At 41.5% G+C, this 21,820-nt stretch overlaps 1 protein-coding gene across 2 annotated transcripts in view; it reads right to left on the bottom strand.

Annotated features, from left to right (window-relative positions):
• Positions 1 to 212: 212 nt before the first annotated feature.
• LOC138300182 (deleted in malignant brain tumors 1 protein-like) overlaps positions 213 to 21,820 on the bottom strand; it is a 618,063-nt gene continuing 596,455 nt past the window's right edge. For both annotated transcript variants that reach the window (XM_069239160.1, XM_069239161.1), the window contains one exon: positions 213 to 3,300. In XM_069239160.1, the coding sequence (XP_069095261.1) occupies positions 3,293 to 3,300 (8 nt within the window). In that variant the 3' untranslated portion in view covers positions 213 to 3,292. The remainder of the gene's footprint in view (positions 3,301 to 21,820) is intronic.

Genomic DNA, 21,820 nt, shown 5'->3' with positions numbered 1-21,820 from the left:
TTAATAAGTAAACTTACAAGGGGACGTGAATAGGTCGATGATCCTTTTGACTCGCAATTAAGGTGTTCTTACCATAGCACCAGTACATAATCAATAATCAATACACAATAATCAATAATCATTAGTAATCAATAACATCAATAATCAATGGAGTCAGTAATTGTCACACATCATGAACTTTCAGTCATGAATAACCACACCTTTAGTAAAAGTTCAGAATGTTTATTTCCCTATATTAACAACGCTAAGATCATGTAAATTAATCTCAAAATCAAAAGAAACACCCAGAAAGAACAGTGGTTGTCCAAAGCAGCGGAAGAAACGTAATCTAATCAAAGCTTGAATAACAACACATTCTAAGAATATGGGGGAAATCAATAGCAAACTCAGCTGTGTCAATGTAATGATGTACATGAGGTTTAGCAGAGAAATTCATCAAGCATTAGTCCCTGTTATCAAAATTCATTAATAATGAACCTTAACTAACATCTGATTAGCATCAGCATGTTGGACTTCATGCAAAACAATTTGGTAACACTAATTTGGAAAAAAATATAACTATGGCTCTATCAAAACAGCGCAGTTGTTACCTAGAAAGAAATAGCAAATATATATAATAATCAGTTTTGGTTATATCTATCCTCAGTATGGATAAGCAAAGCAGAGTCAGTCTTCGTCCTTAGGACGTCAGTCGATCAGCAATGCATCATGATTCAGCATCAGAGTTCAGGAAGGGCAAAGCCTCTAGCATTGAAGTTAAGCATGTCTCATGTCAAGACGCATAAGAAAGTAGTAACCTCTCGGTCAGGAAGAAAATGGGCAATGGGCTGAATAAATTAATTCTCTCAGTGTACTCTTGTTAAGTCAAAACTGTTAAAACTACCCCACCAAATCCCTATTGGTCAGTTAATCGTATGTTCACACTCTGTCCAATAAAACTAAAAACCCAAATACATGAATTCTAATATTACTCCGTTCACATATCATTGATTGATTTATCTTGCAATGTCCTCATCATCCGGCTTGTCAGGTAACAATATTGTTGCAGCTTCTACGCTAGTCAGTATCTTCATTGTTCTTGTCCTGGGAAAGTCAGTCTCACACACATTACACATAAAATATTGCATTAGCAGGAACATCATCCCCTAGCTGTCGGTTCACACGAGAAGCTTCCGTTATGAGCACATTTAAACAATACAATAGAATTCATAGTTTGACTCTCTAGAACATCCATTTTATTAAATGCTAAGAAATACAGCTTTTACATGAGGCCTGGCAAGTAGGCCATGACAGTCGCTAAGTTAAGACCTACAATTAATAAAACTAAAGCTTAATTCATAATTCTCAATATGACATATTACTGCATCAGTCTAACATACATTCAACATTTCATAATATTAAATCATTGATTAGTACAGTTCCTTAACATTGGTGGCCATTCTTCATAATCACATTTTCAAATGCGTGCATTATTTTTCTGTTATTTTATTTTCTACATAAACTTCTTATTCAGAAATATATAAACTCTCATTAAAACATCTTTATTGAAACACCTGTGCCAGCACACCCAACAAATGAAATACTGAAATCTTTCATATTTCCTTCATTATGTAAAGCCTATAGCATTTACTCAATATTTCTACAGAACCATGCTATCACATTGATTGGTAGGCTCCATCAAAAAAATATTGGAAGGAGAATCCCCAAACCTCCTGGTAACTGTACTTGTTGATGTGCAATATTGGTCTGATATCATATTCACTTTTCAATCCTGCTTTTTTACATCACAGTTTAGCCTTGGTTATACTACGTCTACCATATTTTACAAAGATCCACCTTCTGCCTCAATAGTTTTACTAAACTGAAGTGAAAACGAACAGGTACACGTACCACAGCCTTGGTAGCGGTATAATAGCAGCCAAGGTTATTCTTACAGATATTTCTGTTTTAAAATTACCCAGTCCAATAGGACCTACATCTTGGTAAGTGGTTTTAAGGACTCATGCAGAACATAGATAAAACAGACTATACAGCATTGATTGCAATAATCCGTGTTTATTTCTAAGGGTTTACAGTGCATTTGTTGATAACTGCAACAATAATGACCTATCAGGATGGCACCAAAACCACAGTGGAAATGGGTCTAAGCATACCACAAACCTAGACTGAGAAAAGAGGCTGACAGTGCAAAGTAGTTTTGTTCAGGTTCAGTGCTGCACGTTCAATCCTGGGATGCAAAACCTACAAATCCTCATCCAAAATATTGCCTGGATTTCTAGATTGAATCCCTAACACCAGTTCCAGATTATTTTTTGTGCCTGTGGCCTAGCTGGTTATACGTTGAGAAATTGACTACACAGACATATACATCAACGACGAGACGTCTTCAGAGGGAGGAGCTTCAGAAAGGGTTTGAATTTGTAAAACTTGTAGGGCTGGGAATGAGTCTGCCAAATAGCAGACTTGATTCTGAAATGCCAGTAGGGCTGGGGAACAGCATGTCAGGGGAGAATACGAGACGCTGTCAGGGTGGGGCAACGACAGTCACACAGTATGTTTGCTCTGGAAAGCCAATAAGGACGGTGCAGACAGTCGTGTGTTTGGCTTGTCAGTGGATGGCCAGCAACGTATAGACAAAACCAAATCACTGTATCTATTGTAAGCATCAGTAAGGGTGAGACAGTCAGGTTTCAATTCGAAACCATGTGAGATTGGACCTCGAACAGTCAGAAAGGGTGTGCTAATTACTCACATGCCGCACTTGGCTATGAAATGGACATTGAGCATTAACTGCGTCAGCCATGTCAAGATTGCTCTTAAAGGCCAGAGGACTGCAGAATAATAGGTCACACCAGGCTTAACTCCGATAGAGCAAAATAGTGGAATTAAACCTGAACGCGTCTGACTAGCAGGAAAAAAGCAAGTATGGACAAAGGAGATGCAGTCAAAAAAGGTGGTCCTTCCGGTGTATCGCTGACTCGTACACGCACGTCTGCCTTCCAGGTACACAATCCTCTATGGAAAGCTACTGATTATGTACAAGATATATTGAAGCTAGCAAGGAGACAACTTAACTATAGAGAGGAGAACAATCATTGAAAATATAACAAAGAATGGATCAGTGAACACAAGATATGTAAATGCGTAATTTGACAGATCAATCTTTTGGCGTCCAGGAGGTGATCCGATTGGTGTTCCTCATCAAGACTCCAGTCTGCAGGCTCGTCAATAGGAGGATGTTTTTAACTGTCACCGCACTGACTACGAAGACAGCCCATTCTCTTCTCATACATTATTTCTCTGTGGAGTCAATGAAAGATTAGTATATTACATCATATGTATATGCATTCTTATATTATGATCCATATATCAGAGAGAGATTCATTTCTAGAAAGCTGGTTAACAGTTATGGGAAAACAACTAAAGCACTGCGAACAAATCATCTTCGTCCTTTTATGAACTACCTCCTCTGTTCTTTTCTGATGTCTGTGGTATCTTCCGCTCTTATCTCCCTCCTCCCCTCATATATCGTTTCTTTCAATTTCTCTTTTTCAATAACACTTGCACTCCCATGTCCCACACTCAGATCTGAGTAACCCCTCCTTTTCATTCATACTCTCTCTTTTTTGCCTGCTAATTCTATCATACTACTATTCTGCAGCTCTCTCACTCACACTGAAGCATATCTATGATCAATGGATTGGTCGGCTGAATAGGTGAACCTAGTGATCATTTGATGCATATCGAGAGTTTCAAGATTAGTGTCGAGGCAAGATGTCTGACATGCATACAGTTAGTTGGTTTGTTCAAGTGTTCCAAGTTACAGAAACCAAGGTATAGAAGCCAAATTCAATACCAGGCCACAGTCAATGTCAGTCTAATTCCAGGAGGGCAGCCGAGAAGGCTGAATTATTCTAGGGACAAAGGTGAGTATAATTGAATGAGAAAGTTTAGTATGGTGAGTAGTCTTAGAATGATTAGAATTCTTAGGCTACATAGTATTTACTGTTGAGGTCAGTAAAGTGATTTTGTGTGCCACCACTAGTACTTCGCCATGCCCAGTTCGGGAGGCACCAAACTCTGGACCACACAATTCTTCAGGTATTTTGCAGGACACTCCCTTTCCGGGTCCTGAAAAATTTGGAGCTGGGGAAAATGAGAAGACTTAGGTCTCAACTTCATAGTGATTTTTGCAGACAGGGGTGTTGATCAACTGTCAGGGTTCGAGGTGATTGTTTTCCAAATTTGCTTTTCTGACTGCATTGGAGGAACAGCCTTTGCACAATCTGATGACTTTCACAGAAGGATGTGACATTGCAACCTTCAAGCAGGAGCGTCCAAAGGATACAATCAATGCAGTGGAAAGACCCTGTGCTTGACTGTCATCCGTGCTACTGAAGTAGCACTCTGAGAAAGACAAAAGGGCAGGCTCTGCTTAGAAACTTCTGTACCTCCGTCTCACTCAATTGTCCTACCATCAACCAAATGACAATGATCAGGAAGGCCTAATAAGCAATCCCCTCCTAAAAAGTCCTCAGTTAATGTTTTAGAGCAGCTTGTCTCCAGTCTTCCACACTTCAGAGTCTTGGCCTACTCACTCCAGCTTCAGGAATGCAGAAGATACATATGGGAAAGCTGTACTCCCTCTGTAATGTTGTGCCATGTCAAAACAGGGGCAATCTAAAATGGATCTTGCTGGGCCCTGCAACCATACTTGAATCTCACTGCATGGAGTCTTGTTTACTATTTCACCACACACACACCTATACTCAACACACACAGAGGATGTCAGTGAAACATATGGGTGTCACATATAAGCAGAACCTTTCACAAGGGTCCTGGTAGGCATCATTCTCCACCTGAACCTGGAAAAAGATCTATTAAGTAGTATATTACACAGGCACTCATCTGTATACATTGAGTAGATGTCATGGGGAGGATGAGTGTTTTATGTTTATTATGGAGGCAATGGAGCATGGACCTGGCTCCTTCCAATGTGCCAGGGTGGTCTAAACTGGTCGGTAATGGGGTCAGTGCCCGGGAAGTCCCTAACCATGCCTGTAGAGCATGTCCTGGTTGTATCACTTGGTGAAAATATTGAAACACCTCCAATACTGGGGTCCCAGGAGAAAAGGCAAGCATAGGAGCATCCCAGGGGAGATCACTATCACCAATAATGTTACTACTGGGAGCTCAAATTACCAAAGTACCAAATTATCAAATGTTAAAAATCTTTTTTTAAAGATTTTAGAGCTTCAGACAGTAAATGTTCCTAAATTCAGGAGTTCCTCCACTGAGATTCCACAGCAGGTGGTAAAGGATGTTGAGGAGCATTCAGTTGTGGTCCTCACATCCTTGCTCTTTCTGTCTTCCAGCAGAAACACAAAATGCCTCTATCTTTGCATCTCACATGAGGCCACAGAGATACAGCTGAAACATGCCAACCATGGAGGACCAATAATCATCCTCAACATCCCTGTTTTCACTGTTTTTAACATTTCTACGGATTCCATTAAATGAAGGTTAGACAGGTCTGAGGGTGCAATATTTATACCTGTTGCCTACTTTGAAGTTGGAGAAAGCTCTAGAGGGTTCCACCCCAATTGCTGTCTGGGATTTCCTGCCTCTCTGCCCTGAACCTGATTGCCTGAGGACACAATAGACACGTGTCAAACACTTTGTGAGTGTGCTCAGGCAGACCTTTTGTGATGTGCAGGTGTGGTAGGTGACTCTTGGTTAAGTCAGAGTGGCCCACCCTGCCAACACCTATCTTCCCCTTGCTTCATTGTCTGGAAGCAATACAAAAAGTCAAGCTGCCATCTCACCTAGTCATGTGAACCAGGGACAGGCTAAAGGCACCAAATGGCTAGGATAAGAAAATGCCACCTTTCTAAAAGTGGCATAAAGTCCCACTATACCATTAGAGAAGCTTTAAATTCAATTCTTTGGGCACCAAATTCAACATTCCAATTGCTCCCAATTGAAAGGTGTCACTTAATAAATGTAATAAGTTAACCCAATGTTATACTATCAGAGATGTAGGCCTTGCAGTAGTGAAAAATGAATATAAGAGATTTTCACTACCAGGACATGTAAAACGTATTTATGTATGTCCATTTATTTTAAATACAATGCACCCTGACGTCTGGGCTGTTTAGGGTCTTCCCTTGGGGTAATGTCTTTGTATTAAAAAGGAAGGGTTAAGTCTGGCAAGAGGTTTATCTTTCCAGGTTGAAATGGCAGTTTAAAACTGCACACACCGGCTGCAATGGCTGGTCTGAGACATATTTAAAAGGACCATTTAAGTGGGTGGCACCGTCAGTGTTGCAGACCCATTAGCAGCATTTAATTTAGAGGCATAGGGTACATGTGGCACTATTTTACTAAGGACTGACAAGTACATTAAAAGTGCCAATTGGGTGTGAGACAATTTCACCATGTTTAAAGGAAAAGGCACAAGCACTTTAACACTGGTTAGCAGGGATAAAGTAAACACAGAGTCCTAAAAGTCTACAAAAACTGGTTCAGAAAACAGGAGGGTGAAGGCAAAAATGTTTGGATGACCATACAGAAATGGCCAAATCCAACATGCAGGCACCACTTTTTAAGTTTTTTTTAAATGGCACTTCATCCCCCTCTTGCAAATATGGTACTGTAACTATTAGGTGATGTAAACGCTGAATTTTTACTCATAAATTTTCATGTATTCTGAATGTTGAATCTGAATAGAAAATGAATATATATAGAAAATAACGCACAACTTTGAAAATGTGCCTACTTGAGTGGCCGTCAGTAATATCGAAGTGTCCTTATTCATTTCTTATTAAATTGAAATTATTTGCTCATGTTTATTTTATTGTAGTAGTATGCCATATTAATGATTATGTATTATGTATTTGCTTTAAGAATTGTAGGTCTTAAGTTAGCGAAGTTTTGGGCCTAGTTGCACAGCCTCATGTTAAGTTGCACTGTTTAAATTATTCACATAAAATAAATGGCTATTTAGAGAAATTAATACTTGCATTGCATCACTGCATTAACCAAATGCTAATAGATGTTTTTCTTTACCCTGATAACTGCTTGTTAGAATATGCTGTATTAGCTATCAATACATTGTAAAGTTTAGTGTGCGTGAAAGCGATGTTCCCAGGACCTAACAATGAATGCACTGACTGAAGGACAGAGAGATACAAAATTGTTACCTGACGAGTCCGATGATGAGAACAGGAGAAGAGGAGCTAATCATCGACATGTGAAAGACATTTAAGTAATATCATAGATTTGAAATTCTACTTTCATTGGACTAAATGCAAACATAGGATTCTTTGACCAATAGCGACGTGGGAAGAGTTTTAGATGTTTTTGACTTAGCCCTACAGCACAGAGAGAAGAGAGTTCATTTTCCTTAATCCTATGCTGAGAGGCACCATTTTGATCACTCTCACCTTCCATACTCATTCGTATTTGACTCCTTTACTTAGAAAATTCTATCTTCAACTTTATTGCTTAGACTTTTGATGCTGAATGCTGAGCCTTGGGCAATGCTTTGCAAATGGTTTGGATAGATAGAGTCCCTAGGTTCCGAACCATTGCCTTTCATGGTCCGATGCTGACGCTGACTGAACAGATGTCCAATTGATGAAGAAAGTCCCAGCCTGCTGATCTGTTCCGAGGATAGGGACTAATCAAAAGTTATTGTTTGATGTAATATGTCCTTTCTTCTTAGGTACCAACTGCTAATTGTGATAGAGCTATAGCTAGATGTTTTCTGAATTTTGTTGACTAAATTGTTTTGCATGAAGCCTAAACATGCTATTTTAATCAAAAGTTTAGCTAGGAGACTCACAGACAATGTTTGCTAATTATTAAGAACAGATTGATGTTGTTTCTTTGCTGAATCTTAATATGGGCTATTTCTATTGCACAGTTATTCTTGTTAGCAATTTGTACTGTAATCCCAGAATATGTAACAATACATGCTTTGGTTATATTGAGATTCTTTAGAAGATTTGGTCAACCAGTGTTGTTTCTGTATGCATATCATTTGATTCTGAGATTACGTTACGTGATATTAGCATTGTTAATATTGGGAAATAAACATTCTAACTTATATAAAGGTGTGGTTATTCATGGCCGAAAGGGTAATGATGTGTGGAATTACGGACTCCCAAGATTATTCATACAATTGATTTATATTGTTATTGATTGGTATAGAAATAGTGTCCTATGGTGGACTCTCTAAGTGCAGTCAAAAGGTAATTCAAACCTCTAACGCGTCCCCTTATAAATGAAAGATAAGAAATCAAATAAGGTAAGACGTGCTAACAGAGATATTAGTATGCCCCTGATTGCCACTAATTTGTTCAATATTTGAAGTATGTAAAGCTGAGTTAGACTCAACAAGTTTTCACAGTGCACCCTTCCAGTTTTCCTTAGATTTCTGCAGTAATAATGTGACAGTTACATCTGGTGCCCAAACGTATTAGCTGATCAGATAGTTTGGAAAGCTTTGAACCTTTATGGTCACCTATTACACAACTTTCCAACACTCGTCTAAAGTCAAACTACATTGAGCTTAGACACGTGTCTTCCCATTTCATGTTACTCTCATGCAATTTCAATAAGTGTGTCACAAATTACTAAGCATTGTGGGTGTGCTTAAATTATGCAAAGATGGTCTCACAAACAGCAGAAAGTGGGCAGTTGATAAATAACATTTTGACTACAAGACTTAAGGAAGCTGCAAAATACAACTGCATCTCTAACTCAAAAGTCTTTTGAGTCTGAGAAATTTACTAAAAACAACCCTAACACATGTAATCCATAGAAATTGATCCACCATGTAAACTATTGCTGAAGAAAAAATTACCTCTTGTAACAATACTCATAGTGGGGAGTACATATTATCAGATGATCCTCACCTTATGAATATGTTGTAGGTTATATACTGTATCCCAAAATTTTCCAAAGCAATGGTGGCACTAGAAGATCTCAGACATTTTGGGTGAAATGGCAACAACTTACACATGGTGCACTGCCTACAGCTCATGCTACTTTTTCAGTCTTTGAGGCATGTGAAGGTATCTGAGAGAGCATTAACAGTGGTGACAACACAGCATGTACCTATCTTTAATTCTTAATAATCACAGCACTAACTTATCAGAGGAAGGGCAGTAAAGAATCTGCAGGAAGATATTATATCTACTAGAAATACTGTTACCAAAGGTAAGTAAATTTTGATTCTGATGAATGCTTCTTCTCATGGATTCCTGACCTTATGAATGAGTTGCAAAGCAATATCTTCGAAGGGGTGGGATTGAGTAGTGCTGATTTAACAGGTAAGCCATGCAGCTCCTCACTGGAATGTACCTTTTACTGCTTCTTTCTGCTTGCAGTAATGTTCAGCAAATGTTTAATATATGCCAGCCACACACGACTACGGTAAAAGATGTGGAAAAAGCAATGGCTGTAATGGAGTGGGCATGAATGCCTTCTGCAGGTTTTTTCTTGTCAATAGCAGTGCAAATCTTGATACATTGGATGATCCAATGTAAAATGGTGTGTTTGCTCACCTCCTTTCTCAGCTAAAATCTTGCAAATCCCACAAACTAAGAAATTGAACAGATTAACTGTGCCTAGCTTGAACGGGGATACCATCAAAAAAGTCAAAACAAGTTCAGAGCCGACCGAGGAACAACAAAAGGAGTGTCGGAAACAGGTAAAGTTAACCTTTCAGAAGACTAAAGGTGACCTAAACAATGGTGTTTGATCAGGGAGACACGAACAAGCTGATAGAGCAGCCAGGTCATAGCAAGTTTGCTGGAAGCCAAGGTGATGACTGCCACTTCATCTGGGAAGCAAAATTACCTTAACAGGCATCACTGAATCTCAATGTGTACAACTGCATTATTGAGGGAATGTAGTGGAGGACAAATGTCCTTCATTCAAGGCCATGAAGACTTGGCTAAGATAACTTGTTCAGAAAACTGATCAAGCTCAGAACACGGGGATTTACTGTAAGATGCATTTCAAACCACCACCTTTGCTTGAATGTACAAGTAAAGGAAGTAGAATCCCTCAATTATTTCCTCCAAAGGCACCGCCTCTGTGGTCCGTTTATTTAGCATGGCAAGGTCCTCTACCTCTAGATTTAAGGCGTGCTGCAGAGCACATCACTTTGAAAGGTGACAGGCTGGTGCAGAAAGAGGGAAAGGATGGATAAACTTTAGCCCTTGTGGATCATCTGGTTGAGTCAATGGAGCATCATAATAATCTCCCAATTGATAGGAAAATGAGAGACTCTGCTGACAATTGAAGGAGACAGCATAAGTTTGTGGAGTCAAGGTGGTTTTGATGCAGCAGAGCTGGCAGAGGAAAGAATGGAAAAGACCTGCTGGAGCTGTTTATGCTTGGGACCCTTAGATACATACCACTACAAAGAAAAAAGTATATTTGTTGAACTGTCATGGACCTGTTGAAAAGGTTGTCCTTGCAGAGATTACTTCATTCTTAAATAGTTCTAGAATTTTATACATTGCTGACAAAATGTTGTCCCAAAGTGTCCAAGCCTTAAATTGCCCAAATCGGAAAATGGCTTTTTATGTTTGCCAGTAGGCTTAAAACTACTCATTTAGCCAATTCCCACGAGGTGTTACAAATAGCCACCTAGCAGGCATCTCCGTGGTGACTGGGATGACCTAAAGCAAAAACTTTCAAGCGCATGCTGTCTAGTCACTTAGACTCCTTCTCAAGATAGGCTATAGGAAAGGTTTTGAGACTTGGTTTTAAGGGTGAAAGCTGCAGCACCAGTTGTTTGGTGATGTTTTTATTGTCTTGAATTTAAGCTCACTTAGAGCAGGCTGATGGCAGCTGTCAATTTGTCTGTGGACTCCGGGCTTGAAAAGGGCTTCTCCAAGTAAGCAAGACAGGTTCCAGCAATGCCTCATTAAATGGACCCATTTAGCAGCTTAAGAAGTAAGTTGCAATATTTCCATCAAACAATAGATTCTTAACTCTTTAGAAGGTAAAATTAGTTCTGGAGTCTCTACAGCTCTATGCACTACTAGGAGTGTACTTCTTCTGTCAGAGGCAAGAGAGGTAAGGAATGTCTTAATATGACAAAGTATCAAAGCCACTGGAATTTTATAAGTAAAGACATATCACAGCATCGTAGTATGAGGGAAGAAGAAGATTGTCACCTTTTGAATCTTCATCCTAAGTATGGTCGTATTCCTTATAGACCATGTGTATGGCATCAGAACCAGACCCAAACTCCTCCATCCTGTAAATGTCTGTGCTCTAGTAAGTCTATTCACCGAAACAAACCCAGACCTTCCTTTTGATACCTGGATAATTTTCACTGGCTTTGAGGACAGTGCCAATGGCAGGATCAATATTGACACAGTGACTAGCTGCCTGGGCAGTATTAGGATGGATATGAACTTGAGAGGAGACCTTTATGTATAAAATGGTAAAAAATAGCTCTGTTGAGAAACATCCATTGCAATAAAAAATGTAATCATCAAAATTGAGAATTTTACATAGAGTGCAGGATTGACAAATACAATTAGTCAGCAAGAAGAGTCATGTGGGATAGAATAAATCCCAATTGCTAATTTGTGTACCTAAAATACCAAGGAGGTAATTTCGAGTTTGACAGTTTCAGGGCACCCATCAAAATAGGGGGAGGTACTGTCCATCCATCTACAAAGTGTGCATAGCTGTGAATGTATTCTAAATAGGATGGACAGGACATGTGTCTGTTTTTAGGCCAATTATCAACTAGACTGAATGATATACAGGTCTACGTTTTAGTGTGCAGCAGTGCCTAAAACAAGAAAACATGACATGAGGCAGTGTGAGAAAGTGCATATACCACTGTAGTGAATCTGGAGTCTGAGCAGGAAGGGAGAACCTGTGTACTTCAAAGATTGTTCCTTGAAGTCTCCCCCACTTCATAGGCATGACTGGTTATATGTACAGAACCTCTGACACCACCAACTCAGTACACTTCTGGAACTGTGGATACTCTGCCAGGAAGAAGGACTGCTGTGCTGCTACCAGGACTGCCACTCGACTGGGCCACTACTCTACTGGACTTCTGTACTTCTGTGCTGACCTGCTTCCTGCTGCTCTCCATCGTTGGGAGGGAAAAGGCCCGGATGTGCATCTCTCCATCCCAGGACTAAAGTGACTACAGGGGCTTGGTGGCTTGCCTCCTATTTTCTGAAGTCTCAGGGATACAAAAGACTTCCAAATCACCTACTACAGCACCAGGACTCTGCCAACTGTGTGAGTCTTGCTCTGCCAAGTGGTACCAATCCAGGCCAGGCCCTTGGAAGTGGGTATGAAGTGCTGCTTTAGCCAAAATCAATTCATTGCCACAGCTGCACAGATTGGAACCGGCACTTCACCCCTGTTGCTCAGATCAGAACTGGTGCATCGGCCTCATTATGTGTATCGAAATTGATGCTGCACCTCTCCAGCATGGATGGACCTCATCGTACGGCCTTCGGAACCGCCACAAATCAGGCCCAATGCATTACTGCTGTTGCATGGAGAAAATTGAAGCATCTTCACTCATGCTAGAAAGGACAAATGCATCACCTCCATTGCAGGGATCAACACTGATACATCGCTTCAGTCTGCACCCCGCATCTTCCTCAACACAAGCAAGATCAAGGTACTTTTGACTACAGACTAACAAGGAAAATATTGCTCTAGCTCAACATTTGTAGCCGGACTCCTGCAGCTCTTAAACCAGCAGGCAGACATGTCAAAATAAACCTCTTGACAGTAAGGAAGCCCTACTTCTAAGTATTGAGCAAGTCATTCCTGTGTGTGTTTTGTAGCTCACAAGACATGGTGCCTGTTACATTAAAGTGGAAAATGCAAAAATCTCATGCTTGCTTGTTCCTATCGTAATCAGCCTCCAGAAGCTATTTTTAGCTTTGGTTTGCAATGATTCAATGGCTATTGTTTATATTTATTAAAGTCCAATTCAGTGGAGAAATTGTATTTTGAAAAATATATAGTCAAAGTAACATTTATAATGCAATGCTTTCCCTGTCCGAAGCTGGCCTGCCAGCACTGCTCTGATGAGGAGTAAAATACTGCTCCCAGAGCAAAGACAATCACTTGGGCCTGACAACATAGCTTGGGGAGGAATACAATCCAGCTTAACCCAAGCAGAGCAGTTTAGGAGTGTCCATGAACTTCACTAGCTTAAAAGGAAGACCTGTATTTTTATAGTTTATCAAAAAGGGAGCCTAGAGAAGGGAGGTCTTATGAGTCTAAATCAAACTTTAGTCTCATGGCTTTAGTCTAGGTGCAGAATGAAACTGTCCCAAACCCAGCTTAGAGTGGCTGAGTGAGAGAGAAGGCTCATTCCCTTAAACACACCCCAATATGTTCCATAAGCTCCCTTAGCTAGTTTACAATGAAGCAGAAAGGATGTGCAAAAGTGAGAAAGGTTGCCCTTGTGTACTTTTTGCCTTTCGTCAGGGAATATACAGGAGTCACCTCCACCCACTGACTAGTGAACTGAACAAGAGAAGCACCTAACCACTTACCCCGCAGAACATTTGCTAGACCTGTGGCAGAAAAGAAGGGGACTGGACCGACTATATGTGACCTGTGTGGAGACTTGAAAGGCTGGTCCTACCTCCATGTGCACCCAGGACAAGTGAACTCCACAGATCAGTTGGCTGAGCCCCTGTGTATCTACTAGGACATAAAAAGCTGCAATAGCCCTTTTTTCTAAAGTGACCAGTAAACCACTTACAACTGGAAAGGAAGAACTGCAACTTGCTGGTGGGCTCTGTTGGAGCTTCATCTACTTACTTATATTGATTTATTGCTGAAGGGTTGATTCAAGTGCTTACTGCAATGTGCCATGAGGCTCACTCTGTACATCCACAAATGAATAGACCTAGCTGCATCTTGTTAAGTGGCCACACACACATATGCTTACACATACATTCACACACTATCTCTCACACATAAACACTCTCTCTCCCACAACCATGCATACAGAATACATTTAAAAACATTTTTTACTTTCCTTAGCTGCCAGATAGGGTCAAATTCCAGCTAATTGTATTCCAATTTTTATTAACAATTAGCGAATAAAATTAAAAACCAGTAAGGTGAAGCCCCAAGCAATGTCATTAGGTCAAGCAGCACCTGAGTTCCAGGCACTGATCTTGTCACCTCTGAAACCAGGTGTTGCAAAGTCAGTGCCAGGGGTTGCTAGGGGCAAGCCATGGTCACAGCTACAACCCCTGGTGACCCCAAAATTACGTCTGTGTGCATGTGTGTGTCCAAGACGTGTAGAACCATCCTCATCTCCCCCCATTCATCATTGTGTAGGGTTTTCATCTACCTTATCCTGCCATCTAGTATGTAAAGTGTCTAATGGGTCAGGTATGTTTGTAATGAGGAAACAATTAAACTGTGAGCTACATCCATGAGTTCCAGTGTCAGCTTCGCCTCTAGTGGGTTAAATTCCAAAAGAGTTTTGATGATATCCCACAAGGGGTCAAGCTTACTTCTCAGCTGGAGATACCAAAAGAATTGTGAGCGATACAGCTTGAAGTCGTTCTTGAGTACCTCTAAGAAAGATATCCCCAAATCGTCTTGTAATAATTACCAGCTTGCATAATGCTGTCAACTCATTTCTTTGAAAGTATTTTTTAGGAAGATACACTTAGCTACCTTGCTACTTTTGTTTTAAGAGGGGGGGTTTAGTATCAGTGAAAATTTTGAATTGGTTTCACAGTCATTTATATATTTATTTCGTGATTTACTTTTTATTACTAGGGCACAAACGCAATTGTCTGTCGTTGCCAGGAATCATAAGTAAATCAACTAGTAAAAGCAGAAAAGTAAGAACAAACTTCAAATCTGAACTCAGACGTGTTACTGAGTACGAATGATTTTAGGTCTTTCCTACAAAGCCTGGGGTTGTTGCGCATTGAAATCTCACGCCTTCAAGTTCCAGATCTTTGTGTAGTCTCCATTCTCAGTTCTTGAAATGTGTAAAAAACCTATGCTGCTTGAACTTAAGTCGATGGTGCACATGTGCCTAGTTATTTTAGATTGGAGCCGTTGCCTCATCTTGAAGATGAGACATGCCAATTTGAAGAGGATGCCCTTATGCCCGGTAACTAATTTAGACTTGCTGAAATGTGATCTTAATTGGCAAGCTTCAGAACACCTCTGGAAGCCGTATTTTTATATGTTGTTCATTGCCTCTTTGATTTTTGGGGCACTAACTCATTAATGAATAATGCAGTTTTGACGGTGCAATGAGCCACTTATGCTTTTTTGATAATTATTTTAAATATAGAGCAATGGTTTTATAAGTTGTCAAATACTAAAAATGCTCAATGTTAGTACCTGAATCGCAGATGACGGCTTGAGTTGCAACCCTCAAAAACTTAGGAGTGTGAAGGATATTTTTGGTATTTCAGACATACCTGCCTTGAACTCTTGAGGGCCGCCTCCAATTCTTGATATTTTTAGATTGTGGGCACTACTATGCATGGAAAAGGCCAATTCATTTAGAACTGTTTCATACTTCGTGTCTTTTACACATAGATAGCGCCTTTTACACATAGATAGTTTTGTCTTAGCATATCAAAGATATCTCAACACTCTGGCTGTGATGATGGAAAAGAGGGAACGGAAGAATGAATTGTAATGGTGACTGAGATGATTCCAGGGGAACCCCACATTCCACCTTGATCTTGGTGACCGGAATGCTCCTAGTCTAGATCATAGGGGCCACTACTGAAAGATGGTCAAGCAGTTAACAGGTCACCATATTAATTGCAGCTGACAGATCAAGTAGTATCAGTATAGATAATTCACGCTCATCATCCGTTAATGAGATAAGAACTGTTTCAGTTCCATGATGAGATCTAAAATCTGATGGCGAACCAAACCGGCCTGCAGTTGAGAAGGTGCAACTATTTCCCAAAGATTTCGCAGTCAGACTGAAAAGCAAAATCATCTCAGGCAAAAATGTTCAGGCCAGTTCACAGCTAGCTGCATGAGGCTCAAACTAGAAGGGGTCCTTGCAGGCATGGTTGGGATATGATAGCCCATCATGTGAAACTATGCCCATAGTCTGCAGCTGCCGGGAAAATGCCAGAGTGGCAGAAAGGCTAGGCAGGCTCTGTATGGAACGTCAACAATGGGGAAGTGGCCAGGGTCAAGAGAAGCCATTTTTGTTACCAAGTGAGTAAACACATATTTGTGTAAAGAAGCTGGCATTGTGCCTGTTTGGAATAACTGGTTGCCCATTTTGGAGATATAAGGCGCTTCATTTTAGCAGCTTCATGTGACAATATATTGCATTGTAGTAGTAACATTTGGATTTTAATTTTATTGCTAAACTTTCAATATTTTCTGTTGATATTTCTTTCAGTTGAGAGGAGGGATAGACTATTGTATTTCCCCTGCTCCCATGATTTTAGGAATGTGGCAGTACAACGTTTTATCACATTCCTTGTTATCTAGATTGATACAATTCACAATACCTCAGGAGAGGGTTTCTAATTGTCCTGACGCGTACTGTGACAATATGAATAAATTATTGTATGCCCAAATATATATATATATATATATATATATTAAAAGTATTCAATGTTTCCACCAATTCCGGTGATGGAATTTGATTTGAACGCTGTCTTTGAGTGTTAATGAATATTTTTATTTACTGTTGGTAAACAGATCTAGTGTATCCAATATGGACTTAGAGTGGACTTTATGTTCACCCGCTTCTCATCATTCAGTGACTTTCTTGTTTTCTCTCAGTTCCCTGCTCCGCATTCCACGGATATCCTCCCTTTTTTAGCATTCAGCCTACCAAAGGAGCATGTCAGTCTCAGCACCTTTTGATTTGGATGACTCATACATTTTCACTGCTGATGTCATACCTTGCATTGCATTAGTGTCTATTTTATCTGCTTCTCCGTATATCTGATTTCCATGCCCAATCACTTCATTAAAAGAAAATAAGCCACTTTTTTTCTCTCTTACCTGTTCAACCCCTCATGTTATGAGTGTGCCTGATGCTGTAATGGCATGTAGCCATCTACTGTTGAGAAATGTAATTTAAAAAAGGCGGCTGCAAGTGTGCATACATTTACGTAAGCATGATGGCCATCTTTGAATGCTTTTTTCTCACGTTTTAAGAAAAATCATTCATAGATGGAGGGTGTGCATGCATGCACAATTTTTTTATGCTTTAAGAAAGATCATTCAATGATGACTGCTGTGTATGCAACCTCAAGCATGACAGTCATCAGTAGATTAATTTTTAAGTAGAAAAAAACACATCTGTAGGCATCCGCCACAGATAGAAAGAACACAAACAGATATGTGGTGATGACACCTTGATAAATTTCAAATACCAAGAAGGATTTAATGTACATTCCTCCCTTTAATATCATCCAGAACATACTTGGTTATATGTGTGGGCAGGCCTATGGCCTTTTTGGAGAACTATCCAGTGAAGTCATATAGCCTTTGATGCACTGGGGCAGAAGATATTCAAGATATGTCCATACGGCTAAGTCAAAAAAGACCATTTATGCCCAAATAGCACAATCTGACATGGGCATTGTCTCTGCTCAATATCATTTAGTTGATGTACCTCAACCAATCAACAAATTTTTACTGAGGAGAGGAGAGATAGAACAATGTCCTTCATCCTAATCATCAATAACGGTGGGGCCAGCTGCAGAAAAGATGCAAGTAACTAAAGTGCCTTGTGCTCACTAAAACAATTTTGCAGTGAAACTAACTTTTCAAATGTCTGACACTGTCATTCTGATATGCCAAATAATGAGTAGCAGACTCATCGTTTGATACAATCTTTCATTATTTGTTTTGTTGTAACAATAGACATGTACATTTAAAGTGTAAATCTTTTGGCTGAGCCCATATGTAGAGAAATTCTGTGTGATTTCCTATGTTCTTATATGTCGACAATGTCAGTCTGTACGATAGTTAAGCCCAGTGTTTGTGCTGTTCTTGTTTATTTGCACACCATTGTGAGGTTGTCAAGTGGCTTTTCACCTTGGACACTTAGGTTATGTGTATGCAAAACACAACAAATGTGTCACAGACAACATTGAGGCACTAAAGAGGTTTACACTGAGGCAGGCTTAGGCATTTAAATATATACCTGATCATGCCAAAACACTCTTCAGCTATCCCACAAGTGGTCCAGAGTTGTAGGCTTCGTTTGCCGGGGTCTTTGTATATGTGTAGGGAATTGTAATCAATGGCAACACCCTGGTTACTTATGATGAGGAACTGAGTACAGATTACACATGTTGCACTTTACCAATGCTTTACTCATAGACTTTCTTGGAAATGTATCTTATACGTGTTTATTGGTAGGCCTTGTGTCTGTATAGATAAACATGTGTAACTCTAATGGGCTTTGTGGATATGCAGCTACATTGGTGAAACAGTATTTCGCATCACATATTGCTTTTACCTTTACTAACTGTGTGTTTGTGATTTCTATGAATGCAAGCCAAATCATCATTGTTAGAAATGGGGTTTCTGGTTGGCTAGGGTATGCACCTCAGCCAGGCAGAACTTACCCACTCTAGTCAGGGCAAGGGAGTTACACGTCCAAGATAACCCCTGCTCACCCCCTTGGTAGCTTGGCACGAGCAGTCAGGCTTAACCCGGAGGCAATGTGTAAAGCGTTTGCACAACACACACACACATGTGACGCAATATCCCCACCACAAAGGAAACACAACACCAGATTATATGAAAATATACTGTATTGTACACAACGTAATTATTAGACCAACATCACATAACAGTACTATCCTGCTACCTTAGCAGTTGTCAGAACGTTACACATTAGTTACTCTGCAAACTAGCAGTAGTCACACATAACACACAGGTTACACAGTATTCTGCAACATAAGCAGTAGTCAGGAAACACGTTATCACATTAGCACACTTGTCATAAGAATATCATAAAAAGCCCATAGTAGGAACATTAGAAAACCTATGGCAAGTTAGGGAACCATATTAGCAAGTCATGCCCATAAAAGGAACATGTGCACACATATGTAAAAGCATCATAGAACAGGTAGGCAATATATTATAATTAGTAAAGTCTGTAGAAAGAACTTCAATTATAACTCTATTGGTCCATTTAAAAGTACCTGGTTGATGAGGGGGCACTTCCAGTGCCTAAAACGAATAATGGGGCCCCCGGCGCTCCTCTGCGCAAAACGGGGGCCTCCTTAAACATGGCAGACCGAGAGGGGCGGCACGCACCCTCTCTGAATTCTTGACGGGCCCCTTCTGGGACCCGTGATCGCTGGGGGGCCCCCCGGGCCTCCACCGGCCCTCTCCAGGGGGGGCCCAAGTCAGGGAAATCCTGTGAAGGGGGAGGGGGGCGCCTTGCGCTCCCTACTCGCTGAAACACGGGCCCCTCCGGGGACCCGCTAACTCCTGGGGTCTCCCTGGACCTCCGTGGCCCTGCCACTACGGGAGACCCCTAGAGAAAATACTCCTGGCCCGCGAGGGGGCCAACAATAGAGCCGGGGGCCAGGGCGAGCCTCCGGTGAGGCTGCCGCCCGGCCCGGAATGGCAGGAGAGTCCTCCGGGACTCCTGCACGCGAGGGAGAGGCGTCCTCCTCTCCCTCTGCGTCCAGATGACGTCGCGGCCCAAGGTGGGGCCTGCTGGTGCCGCGGGGGCGCTCCTCGGAGCGATCCCTACCCCGGGGGCACCGCTAGGAGCGCGCTGGCTCCTAAAAACACAAAGAAGGTTGTCTTCGTGCCCTGGGGGCACCGGTAAACGCGCAACGCTCGCGTTTTACCAATTAACTTTTTCGGGCTGCGGCGGTGATCCGAACGAAGCGCTTTTCACAGCGCTAGAAAGATTATGCAGCCTGGGCTGCGGCGGTGATCTCAACGAAGCGCTTTTCACAGCGCTAGGAAGATTATGCAGCCTGGGCTGCGGCGGTGATCTTAACGAATCGCTTTTCACAGCGCTAGGAAGATTATGTAGCCTGGGCTGCGGCAGTGATCTTCTGCAGCATTTCCACAAGAGCGCTTTTCCCCTAAGCGCTAAGGCAATATTATAGAAGATCGGTGCAGGGGTCAGGGGCCACAGCACCCTGCCCCTGGGAACAATAATCAAGGAAAAGGTACAGGGCTGGTGGGCCCAGCTACAGGCCAGCACAAGGGGTGCAGATGGTGGCAGTTCCCCCTAGAGACCAGGCAGGTCACAGGTCAGCACAGCAGCAGCAGTCCAAGGCGGTTTCCTGGTGAGTCCATTCATCAGTGTTCTGTGTCCAGTTTCGAGTTCCAAGAATGTTCAAATTGTGGGGAAAATTCCCCTGTACTTATAGTCCATTTTTACAGTGTTTTACAATGATAGGGAGAGGAGGTTCCAGCCAGTTACAACTGGTTCTGGGAGTGCCCCCTCTCTCCTTTCAGCACAGGCTCCAAACATCAGTGGGGGGTTAACGACCCTATTGTGTGAGGCCAGGGCACAGCCTTTACAAATGTAGGTGTGCCCCGCCTCTCCCTTCTCTCAGCCCAGGAAGACTATTCAGTATGCAGATGCACCTCGGTGACACCTCCACCCTCCCTGTGTACAGGCTATCTGAAAAGTATGCACAAAGCCCCAACTGTCACTCTGCCCAGACGTGGATTGGAGTCAAGCTGCAAAACACCAGAGTCATAAGCACAGATAAATGCGCACTTTCTAGAAGTGGCATTTCTGTGATAGTAATAAAAAATACACCCACACCAGTAAGCAGTATTTATTATCACCATCACAACCACATCAAACACGCCTACACTACCCCTCATAAATCAGACAATACCCCTTTCACATAAGGCAGGGCATTTCCAATGCAATCCTATGAGAAGGCAGCACTCACAGTAGTGAGACACCAGTTAGGCTGTTTGTCACTACCAGGACAGGCCATGCAAAAAGGCACATGTCCTGCCTTTCTACATACATGGCACTCTGCCCATAGGGCTAGCTAGGGCGTACCTTAGGGGTGACTTACATGTAGTAAAAGGGGAGTTCTGGGCCTGGCAAGTAAATTTAGATGCCAGGTCCCTGTGGCAGAAAACTGCGCACACAGGCCCTGCGCTAGCAGGCCTGAGACAGGTTTGAAAGTCTACTTCAATGGGTAGCGCAAGCAGCGCTGCAGGCCCACTAGTAGTGTTTAATTTACAGGCCCTGGGTATAGAGATACCACTGTACAAGGGACTTATAGGTAAATTAAATATGCCGATTTGGTATAAGCCAATCATACCAACTTTAGATGGGAGAGCACCTGCACTTTAGCACTGGTCAGCAGTGATAAAGTGCTCAGAGTCCTAGAGCCAACAGCGAGAGGTCAGAAAAACCAGGAGGAAGGAGGCAAAAAGAATAGGGTTGACCATGCGTATGGCCAAAAGTCCAACAATCATGAGGTACTAATGTGACATATGTGCTGTTAAAGGCATCCAGAATGTGTGGGAAGTTTGCCACAACAAATAAATCTTTCTTCAGTTGTAGATGATTGAGGCCTCTGTTTTGGAACATGAGATGCTTTAACGTTATGGACAGGGTTGCATTCCACTCACATAGTTGGGACACTGATGCTGCGCTCTGCAACGCCCAGTTCCTTCAGTGCACATGCTCTAGTATGTCTGAGGCTAGTAAATATAATATAGCAAGTAATTTGATGTCAGATGGTCTTACATATGACCTACCTACGGTACAGTCAAGGGTCAGAGCACGTTGTTCCAGGAGCCTCATTATATCCCTCTT

Source organism: Pleurodeles waltl, chromosome 6, assembly GCF_031143425.1.
Source record: "Pleurodeles waltl isolate 20211129_DDA chromosome 6, aPleWal1.hap1.20221129, whole genome shotgun sequence".
In the NCBI taxonomy this organism is placed as follows: Eukaryota; Metazoa; Chordata; class Amphibia; order Caudata; family Salamandridae; genus Pleurodeles; species Pleurodeles waltl.
Note: the sequence above shows the minus strand (reverse complement) of the source record. Positions and strands in the feature narration are given on the sequence as shown.